Raw genomic sequence first — 16,484 nt, 5'->3', positions numbered from 1 at the left:
ATCCCAGTCTCCCACCAGACTTACCACCCACCCTCTGCATCCTGCAGCAGTTTCTCCAGCCCACCCCAAGCTACCATGAACACTGCATCACTTATCCTGCTCCCATCGCCATCCCAGCCCCCTCCCTGGCCTGCCCTTTAACCAGTGGCCCCTACAGCCCTCCCCAGCTGGTACCTGTCACCTATCCACTTGGCATCCTACCCATCCATCACCCTAGCATCACATTCACTTTATATACTTATCGTTTACCAACAGATCTGGGAATCTTTACAATTCAAAATCCTGCAGCTGGTTGTTGAGAAAATGGGATGTGGTTTGCCTTTCTACATTACAAAAGAACTGTCCGAATGGAAATACAGCTCTGCCTCTCTAAGGCAGACCTGAAGGAACTCTCCTCTTGGAAAACTGGTGCTCCCACCAAATCCTGCTGAATTGGCCAATATTCATCCCTCAATAAACATCACACCAGTTTTCATAAAAAAAAAGAGAGGTCGGAGTGGTAATCTGACCAAGCGTGCCACTCCAGGAGATTCTGGCTCAGTGCATTTCACAGTCCAACTCTTGCAACATCAAAACCATTGAGATTACACAGTTGGTGGCGTGTGAGATTTGCAATTTGCATTTATGAAGCACCTTTCATGACTGCCCCGGCACGTTTGAAGTCTTTATGAGCACTGAAGTAATTTTGAGGTACAGTTACTCTGGGAAGATAGGTGACACTGCAGCCTTCCCCTGCATAGCAAGTTCCCACCAATAGCACTGTGATAAATAATATCTGTGATGTTTATTGAGGGATGAATATTGGCCAATTCAGCAGGATTTGCTGCCTTTCAAAAACCGTACCGTGCAATCATTTACATCCAACACATGGGACAGAATGTGCTTTGATTTAAAATTTCATCTGCTCCAACACCGTGGCACTCCCTCACCACTGCACTGGAGCATCCTTTCTGACTTTGGCTTTCTGTGCAAGTTCTAGAGTGGGACATGAACCTACAACCTAAGAGATAAGTACGATGTCAATTGAATCACAACATTTGTAGAGTGAACAAACTATAGTATTTTTCCAATTCAATAAGAGAAACGAGGGCAATGTATGAATGGAGTCCCAATTCACACTGTTCCCATCTCACACACCTGATAAAGATCAAGTTCACTCAAATAATGTTGTACATTAGGCCCCCTGTCTTTTCAAAACACTATAATTAACAACAATGACACAGAAGATGAACCCAAATGGCAGCTAAGCAAACAGCCTTGAGACATACACAGATATGTAAAAAATTACATTAATATCATCTCGTCTGTGAAAACTATTTCAGAGATTTATTGGTTTTTTTTGAGGAATAAGTTGGGAGGAATATATATTTTGCCAGGGATATTGGTGTCTGATCAAGGCCCAGGGTTGCTAGGCTTGGTGCAGCAGATAAATGTTTGAAGAAAGGGACTACAGTGTATTCAGAGACTTAGAGTCATAGTCATAGAGTTGTACAGCACAGAAACAGACCCTTCAGTACAACTCGTCCATGCCAACCAGATATCCCAACCTAATCTAGTCCCACCTGCCAGCACCCGGCCCATATTCTTCCAAGCCCTTCCTATTAATATACCCATCCAGATGCCTTTTAAATGTTGCAATTGTATCAGCCTCCACCACTTCCTCTGGCAGCTCATTCCATACACGTGCCACCTTCTGCGTGAAAAAGTTGCCCCTTAGGTCCTTTTGTATCTTTCCCCTCTCACCCTAAGCCTATGCCCTCTAGTTTTGGACTCCCCCCATCCCAGGGAAAAGACTTTGCCTATTTATCCTATCCGGGCTCCTCATGATTTTGTAAACCACTATAAGGTCACCCCTCAGCCTCTGACACCCCAGGGAAAACAGCCCCAGCCTATTCAACCTCTCCCTATAGCTCAAATCCTCCAACCCTGGCAACATCCTTGTAAGTCTTTTCTAAACCCTTTCAAGTTTCACAACATCTTTCCAATAGGAAGGAGACCAGAATTACACACAATATTCCAACAGTGGCCTAACCAATGTTCTGTACAGCCACAACATGACCTCCCAACTCCTATACTCAATACTCTGACCAATAAAGGAAAGCAGACCAAATGCCTTCTTCACTATCCTATCTACCTGAGACTTCACTTTCAAGGAGCTATGAACCTGCACTCCAAATTCTCTTTGTTCAGCAACACTCCCCAGGACCTTACCATTAAGTGTATAAGTCCTGCTAAGATTTGCTTTCCCAAAATGCAGCACCTTGCACTTATCTAAATTAGACTCCATCTGCCACTTCTCAACCCATTGGCCCATCTGATCAAGATCCCATTGTAATCTGAGGTAACCTTCTTCGCTGTCTACTACACCTCCAATTTTGGTGTCATCTGCAAACTTACTAACTATACCTCTTGTGCTCACATCCAAATCATTTATATAAATGATGAAAAATAGTGGAGCCAGCACTGATCCTTGTGGCACTCCACTAGTCACAGGCCTCCAGTCTGAAAAACAACCCTCTACCACCACCCTCTATCTTCTATCTCTGAGCCAGTTATGTACCCAAATGGCTAGTTCTTCCTGTAACCAGTCTCCCATGGTCAACCTTGTTGAACGCCTTACTGAAGTACATATAGGTCACATCTACCATCTGCCCTCTTCAATCCTCTTTGTTATTTCTTCAAAAAACTCAATTAAGTTTGTGAATGATGAATTCCCCTAATCAGTCCTTGCCTTTCTAAATACATGTACATCCTGTCCCTCAGGATTCTCTCCAACAACCTGACCACCAATGATGTCAGGCTCACTGGTCTATAGTTCCCTGACTTGTCCTTACCACCTTTCCTAAAACAGTGGCACCATGTTATCCAACCTTCAGTCTTCCAGCATCTCACCTGTGACTATTGATGATACAAATATCTCAGCAAGAGGCCCAGCAATCACTTCCCTAGCTTCCCACAGAGTTCTTGGGTACACCTGATCAGGTCCTGGGGACTTATCCACTTTAATGTATTTCAAGATATCCAGCATTTCGTCCTCTCTAATGTCGACATCTTTCAAGATGTCATCATCTATTTCCCTACATTCTATATCTTCCACATCCTTTTCCACAGTACTTGACAGAATATTGCATGTTGTTTGAAGGAGGAGGAGGGGCATAGCTAGAGCTCTACCCTTTGTATAAGATCACAATTATTAGTTAAATAATAGATATTGAAGATGATATTTTTCTGGCTGCATCTTGTAAAATAGTAGATCCATGGACTGCTTTAACCACATCTAACATTCTTCTTTGAGCTTAAATGGGAATGAATATTTGGCAGGATCTGAAACAGGTCTCTGCTTGTTTGTTGAAACTGCTGCAGAAGATTACTTTCATGCTTAATGTGTTAAAAAATGCAGCGTAGACATTACTTTCGAAATACTCTGCACAATATACCACACAAGTTAAATCCATTGAATACCAGTCACCCATTATACTTACATTCAAGCTTCCTACTTATCACTTAAGTATGATTACAGTTGAAATGATGCACACAATTAACAATGTACTTTGGATACAAGCAGCAATTTGTAAATTATTGCTGGTGATGGTGTTAGCATCAAATGTAATCAAATGCTGCTTTTCCAGTGCACTGCAGTCCCTTCTACTGTGCAGTACATTTTGGACAATGTTAGAATATGTAATAGTTAATAGATTTTTGAATCAAAAAGCTTCTCTGTTCTTCCAGAAGCTTTTGTTCAATGGAAATTCATCAAATGGGCCAATGGACTGAGGAGTGGCAGATGGAGTCTAATTCAGATAAATGCGAGGTGCTGCATTTTGGAAAAGCAAATCAGAGCAGGACTAATACACTTAATGGCAAGGTCCTGGGGAGTGTTGCTGAACAAAGAGACCTTGGAGTGCAGATTCATAGCTCCTTGAAAGTAGAATCACAGGTAGATAAGATAGTGAAGAAGGCATTTGGTATGCTTTCCTTTATTGGTCTGAGTATTGAGTACAGGGGTTGGGAGGTCATGTTGCGGCTGTACAGGACATTGGTTAGGCCACTTCTGGAATATTGCATGCAATTCTGGTCTCCTTCCTACTGGAAAGACATTGTGAAATTTGAAAGGGTTCAGAAAAGATTTACAAGGATGATGCCAGGGTTGGAGGATTTGAGCTATAGGGAGAGGCTGAACAGACTGGGGCTGTTTTCCCTGGAGTATTAGAGGTTGAGGGGTGACCTTATAGAGGTTTATATAATCATAAGGGGCATGGATAGGATAAATAGACAAAGTATTTTCCCTGGGATGGGGGAATCCAGAACTAGAGGGCATAGGTTTAGGGTGAGAGGGGAAAGATACAAAAGGGACCTAAGGGGCAACTTTTTCATGCAGAGGGTGGTATGTGTATGGAATGAGCTGCCAGAGGAAGTGGTGCAGCACTTAAAAAGCATCTGGATGGATGTATGAATGGGAGGGTTTTGGAGGGGTATGGGCCAAGTGCTGGCAAGTGGGACTAGATTAGGTTGGGATATCTGGTCGGTATGGACGAGTTGTACTGAAGAGTCTGTTTCTGTGCTGTACATCTCTGACTGAGAAGTTTTGAGGTTATGTATTAGCCATTTTCTTTTTGGACCCTACTTTAATTGCTCAATTGCATATACATTGTAAATGCTAAAGTTTCTAAAACAGGAATTAATTTTATGTATCAAAGGCTCTGGTGCAGAGAGTGGGATCACACAGGCCCATATAATTTAGAGCTACAAGATCCATTGTACCTACAAACAGTCTAATGCCAGGGTTGAGGAGATTTCATACAGTTCTGATGAAAGATCATTGACCTGAAACATCAGCTCTGACTCTCATGACAGATTTTGCCCAACCTGCTGGGATTTGCAATTGTGTGTATGGAAAATAAGTTCTGGAAAGGAAGGGAAGAATCAAGAGCTTAACATAATATAGGAAACAAGAATTACCATTTTCTTCTCCAGATTATAGCAAGAGCTGCCCTGCATTCTCCTCATCAAAATAAAGCCTAATATATCATTTCCAAGCTTTATTCAGGCTTTCCCAGCATTTGCAAATTGTGGAACTGCATTCTATCAGTATTTCCTTGTTTATACCATACATGGGTTTCTACAAACAAACAGGTTACTTCCAACAAATCTTGGTTTGATCACATCACCCCATTATTCTTTTAAGTTTGGACTTGCCAGGGCCATATAAAACCACTCCCACTGAATTACCCCACCGTTTTCCACTTTTACTGTGAGGAGGGGTAATTTGATTTTGGATAAAGTCAATGTAAGTTAAAGTTCAGGAGATTTCTTTGACTTGCTCAAGGGACATGGAGGTCACTGGCTGGGCCTGTATTTATTGCCCATCCCTGCTTGCTGTGGGATGACCCACAATGCCATTAGGGAAGGAATTCTAGGATTTTGACTCAGCGACAGTGAAGGAACAGCAAAATATTTCCAAGTCAGGATGGCAAGTGGCTTGGAGGGGAAATTGCAGATTTCTTTTTCAGATGCCCTACAGTGCGGAGTCAGGCCCTTTGGCCTAACAAGTCCACGTCGATCCTCCAAAAAGTAATCAACCCTGACCTATTACCCTACTATCTTATATTTACCACTGACTGATGCACCTAGCCGACTCATCCCTGAACACTTTGACAATTTAGCATGGCCAATTCACCTAACCTGCACATCTTTGGATGATGGTGTTCCTATGTATTTGCTGTCCTTGTCCTTCTCTATTCATTATCCATGTAGTAAAATTACCCCTTTATTTTTCTTAATCCTTTCATGGGATGCACATGGTATTGGCAAGGCTTTGCCACCGGCATTTGTTGCCAATCCAGAGGGCAGTTAAGAATAAGCTACATCGCTATGGATCTGGAGTCACATGTAGGCCAGACTGGATATCGCCAGCAGATTTCCTCCCCTAAAGGGCTTTTCTGAATCATAATGACAATTTTATGGTCAGGTTTGACAAGACTAGCTTTCAATTGCAGATTTTAAGAACTGAATTTAAATTTCACCAGCTGCAATGGGCCTAGGCATTCGGATTCATAGTCTGTCCACATTACCAAGTGCACCACTATCTTCTCTGTTACTACTGAAGTCATCATTATTCATTTTCACATCATAGAAGCTATTTCAAGTGTTCAAATAAATACACTTAGGAATTTATTATACCGTTAAACAATATGAGTCTTAACTCTACATATTCTCAATTCTAGTGAATAGCTTAATTCAAAAGAGTGATGGTAACTGCATGTATGAAAATGTTTGCCAGTCCAATGCAGTCACATAAGTGCCAGTTTTTCCGATTCAGACCCATTCCAAACCATTGCATCTTAACTTCATTTAATTATTGTTAAGGAGTAGAGAGGCACAGAGATCTTGAGAATGCACACAGGATGCTAATCCCACTAAACTTGAATGTTGCAAATCAACCATCTGTGCACTTCGTATGGGATTATTAACAAGGCAGGAGTAGAATAAATTACAAAATGATAGAAGGTGAAGATAATTCCCAGTGATCTCGCTATCATTGCCTGAAAATCTGGGTATGCCACAAATACAGCTTCTAAGGTTAAGTCTCAGTGTGAAGACTAATTTCATCCTGCAGTCATTTCGATTCGCCTCCACAATCACTGAAGGACAAAGATAAATTGGTAGGTGAAAACTAAAATGACGTGAAAATCTTCCTGCTGTGTGGGAATTTCAATTCAAATTGTTTCTGTTCAACATTAAAACACCTTTGACCACACAAAACTGAACCAATCTGATTCAGTTTCATGTGTGGAGGATCCCAGTATGTTACCAACTTGGGCTAAAAGTATTCACAGACGCCTCATCATAAAACCTCCCATTTTGATCTGCTCTACTCCCTCACTGGTAGCCATCCTCATAGTCCCGCATTTTCCCACATCAATTAGAAAATGACCAGAACCTTCATTAGCTGACTGAATACTCTTCACTGTCAGTCAAAATACCTATTCCTGATGAAGGGATTATGCCCGAAACGTTGATTCTCCCATTCCTTGGATACTACCTGACCAGATGTGATTTTCCAGCACCACCGTCACGACTCTGCTCTCCAGCATCTGCAGACCTCATCTTCACCTATTCCTCACACTCCTCCAAACTCGCGCAGTTTGATAGTAATAAAAAAGGTTTTCCAAAAAATTGGAAAGAAGTGTTTTTCAACACCCCTGACATTATTCAACCAGATTGGTCTTAGCAGAAGATTAATCTTGAATTTCTGGAGACTCCAGGTCAATCCTGGAGAGTTGGTAACCATAGGTCTGTATCAGGTATATTCCTCTAGTTGTTATAGGAAGCCAGGTATCTTTAGTCTTAGCCTCTTGTTGTGTGCTGTCTGTTCAATCTAGTCTTCAGTAAATCTACAGCACTCACCAACATGTGAGCTTTATATGGATAGATTACACACTAAATGGCACAGGGCACATGGGACCATTTGACCTATCATGTTAGTTTCTCATCTTTGAAAGAACTATCCAATTAGTCTCAATCCCCTCTTCTTTCCCTGAAAGATACAGTCTGCTAATTTGCACTGCTGGAGGTGTAGTCTTCTGGCTGAGATATTAAACTGAAGCTCTCAACGAGAGTGTAAAAGATACCCTGGCAGTATTACAAAGAAGAGCAAGGATGTTATTTTTAGTGTCTCAGCCAATATTTACCTCGCCATGATCATCTTTTCATTTTTACGTTGCCTTTTGTGGGATCTTTGTCTTCACAAACTGACTGCCACATTGCCGTGTTACAAAATTATTCAATTGGCTGGAAAGTGGAGACTGTGAAAAGTGTTTTGGAAATGGCATTTTGTTTTTGAATCATTTTTGCAGCGTTAGGCGGAAAGTCTTTTTTTTCTCCATTCAGGGGACACGGGTGGTGGCTGTCAAAGGAGAACATTTTCTGCCCAACCCTGATTACCCTGGAGAAGGCCGTCATATTCTATAATATTACCATCATTTACCAGCGTGTGTTTACAACTCCGCACAGGCCAATGCAGCTGCCACTTCTGTTGTTGAGTAATTTCAAGTATTTCGGGACTTGGAGCTAAACCTGTTCCCATCTGCGATGGCAAAGTGTTTCAGGTCTGTGTGGCTCCAAACATATTGGCTCTCTCAAAGCCATGAACACTGGGGGAATTCAATGAAAAAGCAACAAAATCATGCTGCACAATTACACTTGAACTGTTTTGTATAATCATGTAAATATGACACAAAATGCACTTCAAAGCTTTGTGAAAAAGTGTGTGACAAAAAGCGTTGTAGTCACAGTTAGTTAAAAAAGGTGTTGAGCATCAACTCGGGATACAAATGAGATTTTTAATTGTGGGTGACACATACATCAGCACTGTGATTTATAGCTGCTACACTTCCACACACAACAAGTTATTTATTAATGAAATGTTTCTGTAAGGGGATTAGAGAAAGATTATTTTACATTGGTTTTGTTGAATAAAGGAGATTTAAAGGGTGATTCATTTTAAATGTATTCTGAATAAGAGTTACGCTCTGTCTGATGCTTGATGACATTCGACCCTGAAGATGTTTGCTTTAATTGCACAGTCACTTTGGCCAACTGCTGCAAATAGACACCTGGCAGACTGATAGATATCCAATATGTTTGGGGGAGAAATGTTGCTAATGTATATTAGTGCTGACATTGTTTAATAATGATAAAAGAGTTCGTCACTTGGAGCTGGATGGATGTCGCAGCCTGGATCTCATTAACTGCTTCAACACAATCTGTTTTTTTAGTCCTTGCACCAAGTCAAAGTGGAAAAATGCAGAGAAATAGAAGAAATTATATTCCTAGAATTCAACAAGGCAGTCTCCCTTCTTCCGTCACATCATATTATGAACTAATGATCGTTTTCCTCCAGGGTAAAACATTTCCATTGTTAAACAGCAGCACCCCTGCCAATTCACAATTACCAATGCCACAGGAGGTTATAGAATCATCAAGGAGGATTGTGCGATTCCTGATGAAGGGCTCCGGCACGAAACGTTGATTTTCCTGCTCCTCGGATGCTGCCTGACCTGCTGTGGCTTTCCAGCAGCACACTGTCAACTATAGAGTCATCAAGTCATACAGCTTGGAAACAACACTTCAGTCCAACTCGTCCATGCCAACCAGATATCCCAAATTAATCTAATCCCACTTGACAGCATTTGGCCCGAAACCTTCTAAACCCTTCCTATTCATATACCTCTACAGATGCCTGTTAAATGTTGTCATTGTACCATCCTCCACCTGGCAGCTCATTCCATACACACACCACCACCTTCTGCGTGAAAAAGTTGCCCCTTAGGTCCCTTTTAAATCTTTCCCCTCTCACTTTAAACATATACCCTCTAGTTTTGGACTCTCCTCCCTTGGGGAAATGACTATTCAATCTATCCAGGTGCCTTATGATTTTATAAACCTCGATTAAAAGGTCACCCATCAGTCTCGCACACTTCAGAGAAAACAGCCCCAGCCTATTCAGCCTCTCCCGATAGTTCAAAACCTCCAACCCTGGCAACATCCTTGTAACTCTTTTCTGAACCCTTTCAAGTTTAACAACATCCTTCCTACAGCAGGGAGACAAGAACTGAAGGCGGTATTCCAAAAGTGGGCTAACCAATATCCTGGTTGAAAGACTTGCATTTAAAAATCGCTTTTTGGAACCTCAGTGCTACACTATGAGTGAGGGTTTAATACGAAGACTTGCACGAGTCTCTATTCAAACTGCTCATAACCTTGAAAATCTGTCTAATTAAATGTCACTCTGAACATCTCACCATTGCACAACATGTGGGGGATTAACATTCTAAACACGAATGCAATGTACTCCTTAAACTCAGATCAGCACATTGTTTACTTGACATCATTAAACAATGGGATTTATGCACCGTGCTCCTAATTGCTTAGACCCAAGCTTTCAGATGAAACGCTATCAGAGGACAGGGCAAATAATCAATAGCATTTCAGGAATAGATTAAGAATAACAAATTAAGAGGACACAGAACTCCGTTTGCTACAAGTGTTCAAATGAAAGCAGCCAAAAGCATTTTTTCTTTAAAACTTACATTCTAGTGAAAAGCCCCACCTGAAGATAAAACATCTCCAATTTACAATGAGGAATCTCCTGTTCCCAATAATTCATTTTGAGATATTATCTAATCAACCTGTTCAGTGATATTATCACACACATCTGGTGCTGGTAACTTCTAACATTCCAGCCTGTATTTCTCACAGCTAGCTCAACATTGTCACAATCTTTATTGGGAATCAGTGCAGAGGGAAATCAGCAGAGGTTAAGATACTTTTTATCTTGCCCTGGTTTCATTTGGGGGAAATGTGGGTGGACACACTTCTCAGTTATCAATGGCTCCATCTCAATAAGACACAAAAGACACAGTAATTCTTCAGAGGACACTGAGTCTTATCCCATCTTATGTGAAACCCTCAGGATCAGATGCAATGCTGGGTTTATACATGGCCAGTGAGTCAAGAGTGGGCAGAGGTTAAAGCTGGCACTCTGTCTGTTGCTCTGTATTTTGTGCCCTTTGATTTAGGTTAAGCTGCTGTATCCTATTTGCCATCATTTCTTTCCTATGTCAAACACTAGAAAAGGTGGAAATTAACTAAAACATCCATAAGATTTCTGGAATAAGAAGGTGCCTTATTTGTGAAACAACTTTGGCAATTTGTATCGTGAGGAATTGTGCTATTACTAGTTATGCTTCCAACTACTTTGTGCCAATTGCTGGACACTACAATTTATACTATTTAGAATAAGATACCTTTACAGTTCTTTTTAACTATATAAATATTTCTTCATCATCTCCTCGGAGCCAGAACAGACAGATCTTTATATCCTTATACACAGAATATAATACCAAACATGGTCTGTACAAAAAAAAGAGTGAGAAATGCAATGAGGATGCAAGAGAAACAACAACAATAGGGAAAAAGAATGAGGGAGACCGGAGGAGAAAGAGAGAGAGAAAAACATATAAAAAGAGCAGGAGGAAGTAAAACTGAAACTGATGGAATGACAAGGTTAGTGATACAGAAGGTGAGAATGAAAGAGAAATAATTTTAAAAGCAACAGGGAGATAGAGAGAGTGCAAGAATGCATATTGAATTGACAGAAGTTAAAAAAGAAAGCCTGAGAGGGAAACAGAAAAACAAGGGAAAAAAAAGCAAGTGAAGAATGAGAGTAAAGGAAATATTCTGGCAACGTTTCCAGAAAAATGCATCTCTCTATTGCACTGGTTCTGAGAGTCAATAGAGAGGGCAATCAAAGCATTCTTTACCTGCCTTCACTTTGAAGAAACGAACAAGTGAAAATATCTGTTTGCCAATAAATATTAGCCAGCTAGCTTTGTGATATATATCTATTTTGACAGGAAAGACCAATTAATCTTATCAAGGTTTAATGATTTTTGGTTCCCTACATCGGGTTAGTCAATCTGAGCCAAGAAAATATATGGGACACAGTCATTGCTCTTTGAGGGATGAGAGCAACTGAAGCAGGGATAATATCTATTGAATCAGCTACATTGTGAAAATGATATTAAGGCTGAATATTTGAAGCTTTCTTTGAGTTGCACATTAAGTTGCACAATTGTTGTGGATCTGTTGGCAGCACTTTTATCTCTGAGTCAAAAGGTTGTGGATTTGATGTCTCACTCCAGGGATATAAGCCTACAATTTAGGCTGATGTTCCAGGACAGTAATGTGCTGCACATTCAGAGTAACTGCCCTTTTGGATGGGGCATCTATCTTCTCAGGTGGATACACATTTGTGCATAAGACACTGTTCTGAACATTTTTAGTAACTATGGTTCAGAACTCAAGCAGCAAACACCACATGGCTGACAGCCTGCAATGCTTTGTTTTCTAAATTCTATTTAATTGTGGAAATTGGTAGCAGTGAATGAAGGTGAGGGTTAGATTAGGAGGTGCATGCTTGCAATTGTATCTCTGTAATTGCTAATATAAATGCTTACAAAATGTGTAAAGATTGGATCTAATTCTATCCTTCACCATTCTGGCTTGCTGGAATATAACATTCAAGTTTCCGATGTTTATCAAGCAATCAATTATGTGATTGGAAATCATAGCAGAGGAATGAGAATTGGAATTGTAGATTGAGTCCCATTTCTCAATATGGTAATGGCTAGCATGAGGGGACATAGCTTTAAATTGAGGGGCGATGGATATTGGACAGATGTCAGAGTTAGTTTCTTTACTCAGGGAGTAGTAGCGGCGTGGAACGCACTGCCTGCAGCAGTAGTAGACTCGCCAACATTAAGAGCATTTATATGGTAATTGGATAGGCATATAGATGATAATGGAATAGTGTAGGTTAGATGGGCTTCAGATTGGTTTCACAGGTTAGTGCAACATTGAGGGCCGAAGGCCCTGTACTGCACTGTAAATGCTGTATGTTCTATGCACTTTCATCAGGTAAATGTGTTTGTGGAGGAGCTTCAGTATAAAATGTACCTTTCCCTTGATCAGTTATTACTGTTAATGTGATCGATTTGTCTCACTCTTTTGTGATTCGCTTTGGATCATTTGGTTATGTGAAACATTCAGAATGAAGCCAGAACTTCCCTCTGTCGCATTGGCTTTCAGCTGAGTTAGGCAAAAGGAAAGGGGCTGTGGGATTAATGCTGAAATATTGTGCAATTAAAAATGTTACATATCCTGTGAAACAGCCAATGCCCTAGACAATTATCTATCTTACCAATACTGGAGAAGATGCAAGTAGGATGATACCAGAACTGAAAAGGTAAATTTACACTTGAAGGAGTTCTTTTCTCCAGAAAAACATAAGACCGAGTTGTGACCGACGAAAATACCTTCAAAAGTATGACTGGTTTTGATAGGCAAAACAGAAGCAATAGGTATAAGTTACAGTCACTGAAAAACCTAAAGGGAATCAGGAGAAACTCCTTTACACACCAAGGACAGCATACTACGTGTCACCACAAGGGGGCAGGTACTCAGCCGGCTGCCTCCTCACCCATTCCTAAGTTTACCCCTATAATGTAGATGGCGTCAAAATCAGCAGCCATCCGCAATGTGTAAATGAGGAACTAAAGCTCAACACTCCCGATAGTACCCCATCCACACTTTAATGCAGTTGGTGTTTTTAAGAGCCAACATAAATGTTTTAAATGGTGGGAAGGATACCTTCAGAGGCCCATCAGAGACAGCTCAGAAGATGTTAGCACTGATGGGGCAGCGTGAAACTCAGTTTGAATAGCCTTCTCCTGCCTTTGCCTCACTCGGCAGCAGAGTGGCTTAGTGGTTAGCACTGCTACCTCACAGTGCCAGGGACCGAGTTTCGATCCCAACTGTGGGCGCCTGTCTGTGTGGAGTTTGCACATTCTCCCCGTGTCTAAGTAGGTTTCCTCCAAGTGCTCCGCTTTCCTCCCACAATCCAAAGATGTGCAGGTCAGGTGAAATGGCCATGCTAAATTGCCCATAGTGTTAGTCAGGACTAAATATAGGGTACAGGAATGGGTCTGAGTGGGTTACTCTTCAGATGGTCGGTGTGGACTTGTCAGGCCAAATGGCATGCTTCTTGACTGCAGGGAATCTAATCTAATCATTGTTTTGTTAACATGTGTACTGTGGCTATTGGCCACCAGAGGGAGTTATGATCACCCTCTCTCTCTCTCTCTCTACTTTCCCCACCAATCACATCCATCAAGCCCTTATGACCACCACTGCCCCCCATGGTTCAAAGTGTCGCTTAGTTTATTCCCTAAGAATTAGTCACCTTGTATTTGGCTGATTGGTACAGATGCATTTTAAGGGAAATTGGATTAATGCATGATAGGATAAACTGAAGAGGGGTGCGAGGAGACCAACATGTTACATAAGTATAGGCATGGAGCATTGAGCAGAACAGCCTTTTTCTGGACTGGAACCCCAATGTACTCCCAAATAATACTTGTTACTAAACTCATTTATACACATATTGACATGAAGCAGTAATCCTTACCATGGGCATCTCGATAATAAGCATGAGTCACACTGCGAAACCTTTCTTGCCCTGCAGTATCCCAGATCTGAAATCAGAAGCAAAAGCCTGTGAGTTATTCCTGTCGAAAGATCAATGCTTTCATTGAGCCTTCCATCAGGTTGGTACAAATTCACTTCCCTATCCATCATGTTCTGCTATTTCAGATCCGGACATGAATAAAAGTACAGTCATATCTGACATATACCAGCGTAGCAAACACTGTGTCAGACTGATTGGAGATGATCAAGCTCAGCTATTTATGAGTGACATCACTTGGATGTTTCTGTGGTACCATTTTTGTTACTGGTCGGGAGTGTTAGCTGTAGCCGATCACTGGTAGATTAGGTCTTCGTTTTGAACTGCCACAGTCCTTATACCACACCACTCACCCAGGTTATTAACTTACCAAAGACATGTGGCCAAAATACGCAGCAAACAATTTGCTGGGATTTATACAATGGCACACTGATGATGTACATCGAAGAGAATCCTGCCCTTCGCCACCTTTCAAGTTCCCTTCTAAACCCTAAATCCTTGACCAAGTTTTTTGGGAAGCCCTCCTCTATAACCTTCTTTCACTCCCTGTCTATTTTTCTTAGATTGTACATCAGTAAATCAAGACAGAAAGGGCATGCTTCAATGTTAAAAAAAACACAATTTAGGTTGTTGTTGCATTAGCAATGAGTAAGAACAGTTTGAAAATCATGAACAGTGCAAACCTAATTCTTCTCAACTCATTCTTGATGGATAAGACCCCTTGTAAATTGACATGTAGCCCTTTATATATTTATTAAGTATGTAGAACATAGGAAATAGGTGCAGGTGTAGGCCATTTGATCCTTCAAGTCTGGTCCTCCATTCAATAAGGTCACAGCTGATCTCCTACCTTTCCAAACCATCTCCGAATCACCCAATTCTCTCTTTTCCTTATATTAAATGTATAGGGAGATGATTTAGATGCTGTCTTATTTGGCCAATTTTACACAGTTTAGTTAGGCCCAGCAGTGTTATTAACATTAGGATGAGATCAATTTTCATTCATCCATCTGAGATTTTTTTGTCATGATTTCAAATTATCAAGCCCAGTGAAAATTCAGAAATCAACTTGCTGAATCGAGTCAATTTACTCATTAAGACCTTAATAAGACTTGGTTAGATAAGGATTAGAATTATTCATGTTTAATATTCAGAGTCCCTCCATTTAAATGTTCAAGCAATCAAATATAAAGAAATTATTCTAATCTCCTGGGCACACACCTTAGATAATGAGAGTGTGACTGATAGGAAAGTTTTGTCTGTTTTGTTTGAGAGATATCTGGGATCAATGTCCAGGATCAACGTGCACCTCACTCAGCTACAGAATGCAAGGCAGTCACTTTCGTTTTGAAGAAATGTTTGAATAGTATCTCACATAAATAATGTGACTGGGGTTTGTTAGCTCTAGGCAGTATTACATAACAGATTCTGCTTTGATGGCAGGGAGAAGGTTTAGTGCCCATTTAGAAGGGAGAGCTTCATCCTTTCTGCTTACTGAACTGTTATCCATGGGGAACATAATGTAATGCATGCTACAATTCTCAGCCGTTACCGTCTGACAACAGACTCTAACAAGTGTTAGCATTCCTGTTTACGACGGTGCCATACAAATCCCAAGACATAAAACTACAGGCTGAGCTGCTAGTGTTGAACTCCAATAGAAAAGCAACAAACTCTTTATGTATAATGGATTTTGATTTAAAGGCAGTAGAGAAAGAGAACCTGACTATTCGACGATTAAACAGGCCAATAACCAACCAATAATAAAAAGTGGTTCCTTTATGTAAAAAAAAACGCTTTGTTGAATGTAGCAGGACTTGGAAGTCTTTCACAAGGTTGCCTGATAATGCACAAGAATGTGGCTTAGCCAATTATTTAAGTTCAGCATTTGTCAAACCCTGTTAAGAGTGTATGCAGTCTGCATTCAGATCATGACATTCCTGCAGGCCAGGCTTTACCCTGGCACTGCACAGAGGTCATTCAAAAAGTGCTTAGGTTGGGATGATGTGCATCTGGGGCCCCATAGAACTCTACATGGACCATCCTACTCAACCGTAACTGTTAGGTGAACAATCCCAATGAGAAATCAACACGCTCCTTTTCCTGTCAAGTACTAATGTGGAATGCTCCCTTTCCTCCACCTCCCTGTCTCTCTCTGTTGTCTGGACAGAGGGCTTAATTTCACTGCAATGATTTAGCAGGGAAAACAGTGCAGCACCCTTAAAAATAAATTGCATTCGCATAGCAACCGGCATGACCGCAGGACATCCCAAAGTGCTTTACTGCCAATGAAGTACTGCTGAAGTGTAGTCACTTTGTAAAACAGAAAAGATAGACAATCAATTTGATGCACAGCAAGATCCCACATACAGCAATGTAACAATAGCATAATCATCTT

The 16,484-nt window shown here is 40.9% G+C and overlaps 1 protein-coding gene across 1 annotated transcript in view; it reads right to left on the bottom strand.

The window, feature by feature from the left end:
* The window catches only part of LOC140464599 (ras-related protein Rab-26-like), a 364,725-nt gene that overhangs the window by 125,086 nt on the left and 223,155 nt on the right, over positions 1–16,484 (bottom strand). Inside the window, exon 4 of the mRNA XM_072559863.1 lies at positions 14,030–14,096. Coding sequence (XP_072415964.1) covers positions 14,030–14,096 — 67 coding nt within the window. The remainder of the gene's footprint in view (positions 1–14,029; positions 14,097–16,484) is intronic.

The sequence above is a fragment of the Chiloscyllium punctatum genome, chromosome 40 (genome assembly GCF_047496795.1).
Source record: "Chiloscyllium punctatum isolate Juve2018m chromosome 40, sChiPun1.3, whole genome shotgun sequence".
In the NCBI taxonomy this organism is placed as follows: Eukaryota; Metazoa; Chordata; class Chondrichthyes; order Orectolobiformes; family Hemiscylliidae; genus Chiloscyllium; species Chiloscyllium punctatum.
Note: the sequence above shows the minus strand (reverse complement) of the source record. Positions and strands in the feature narration are given on the sequence as shown.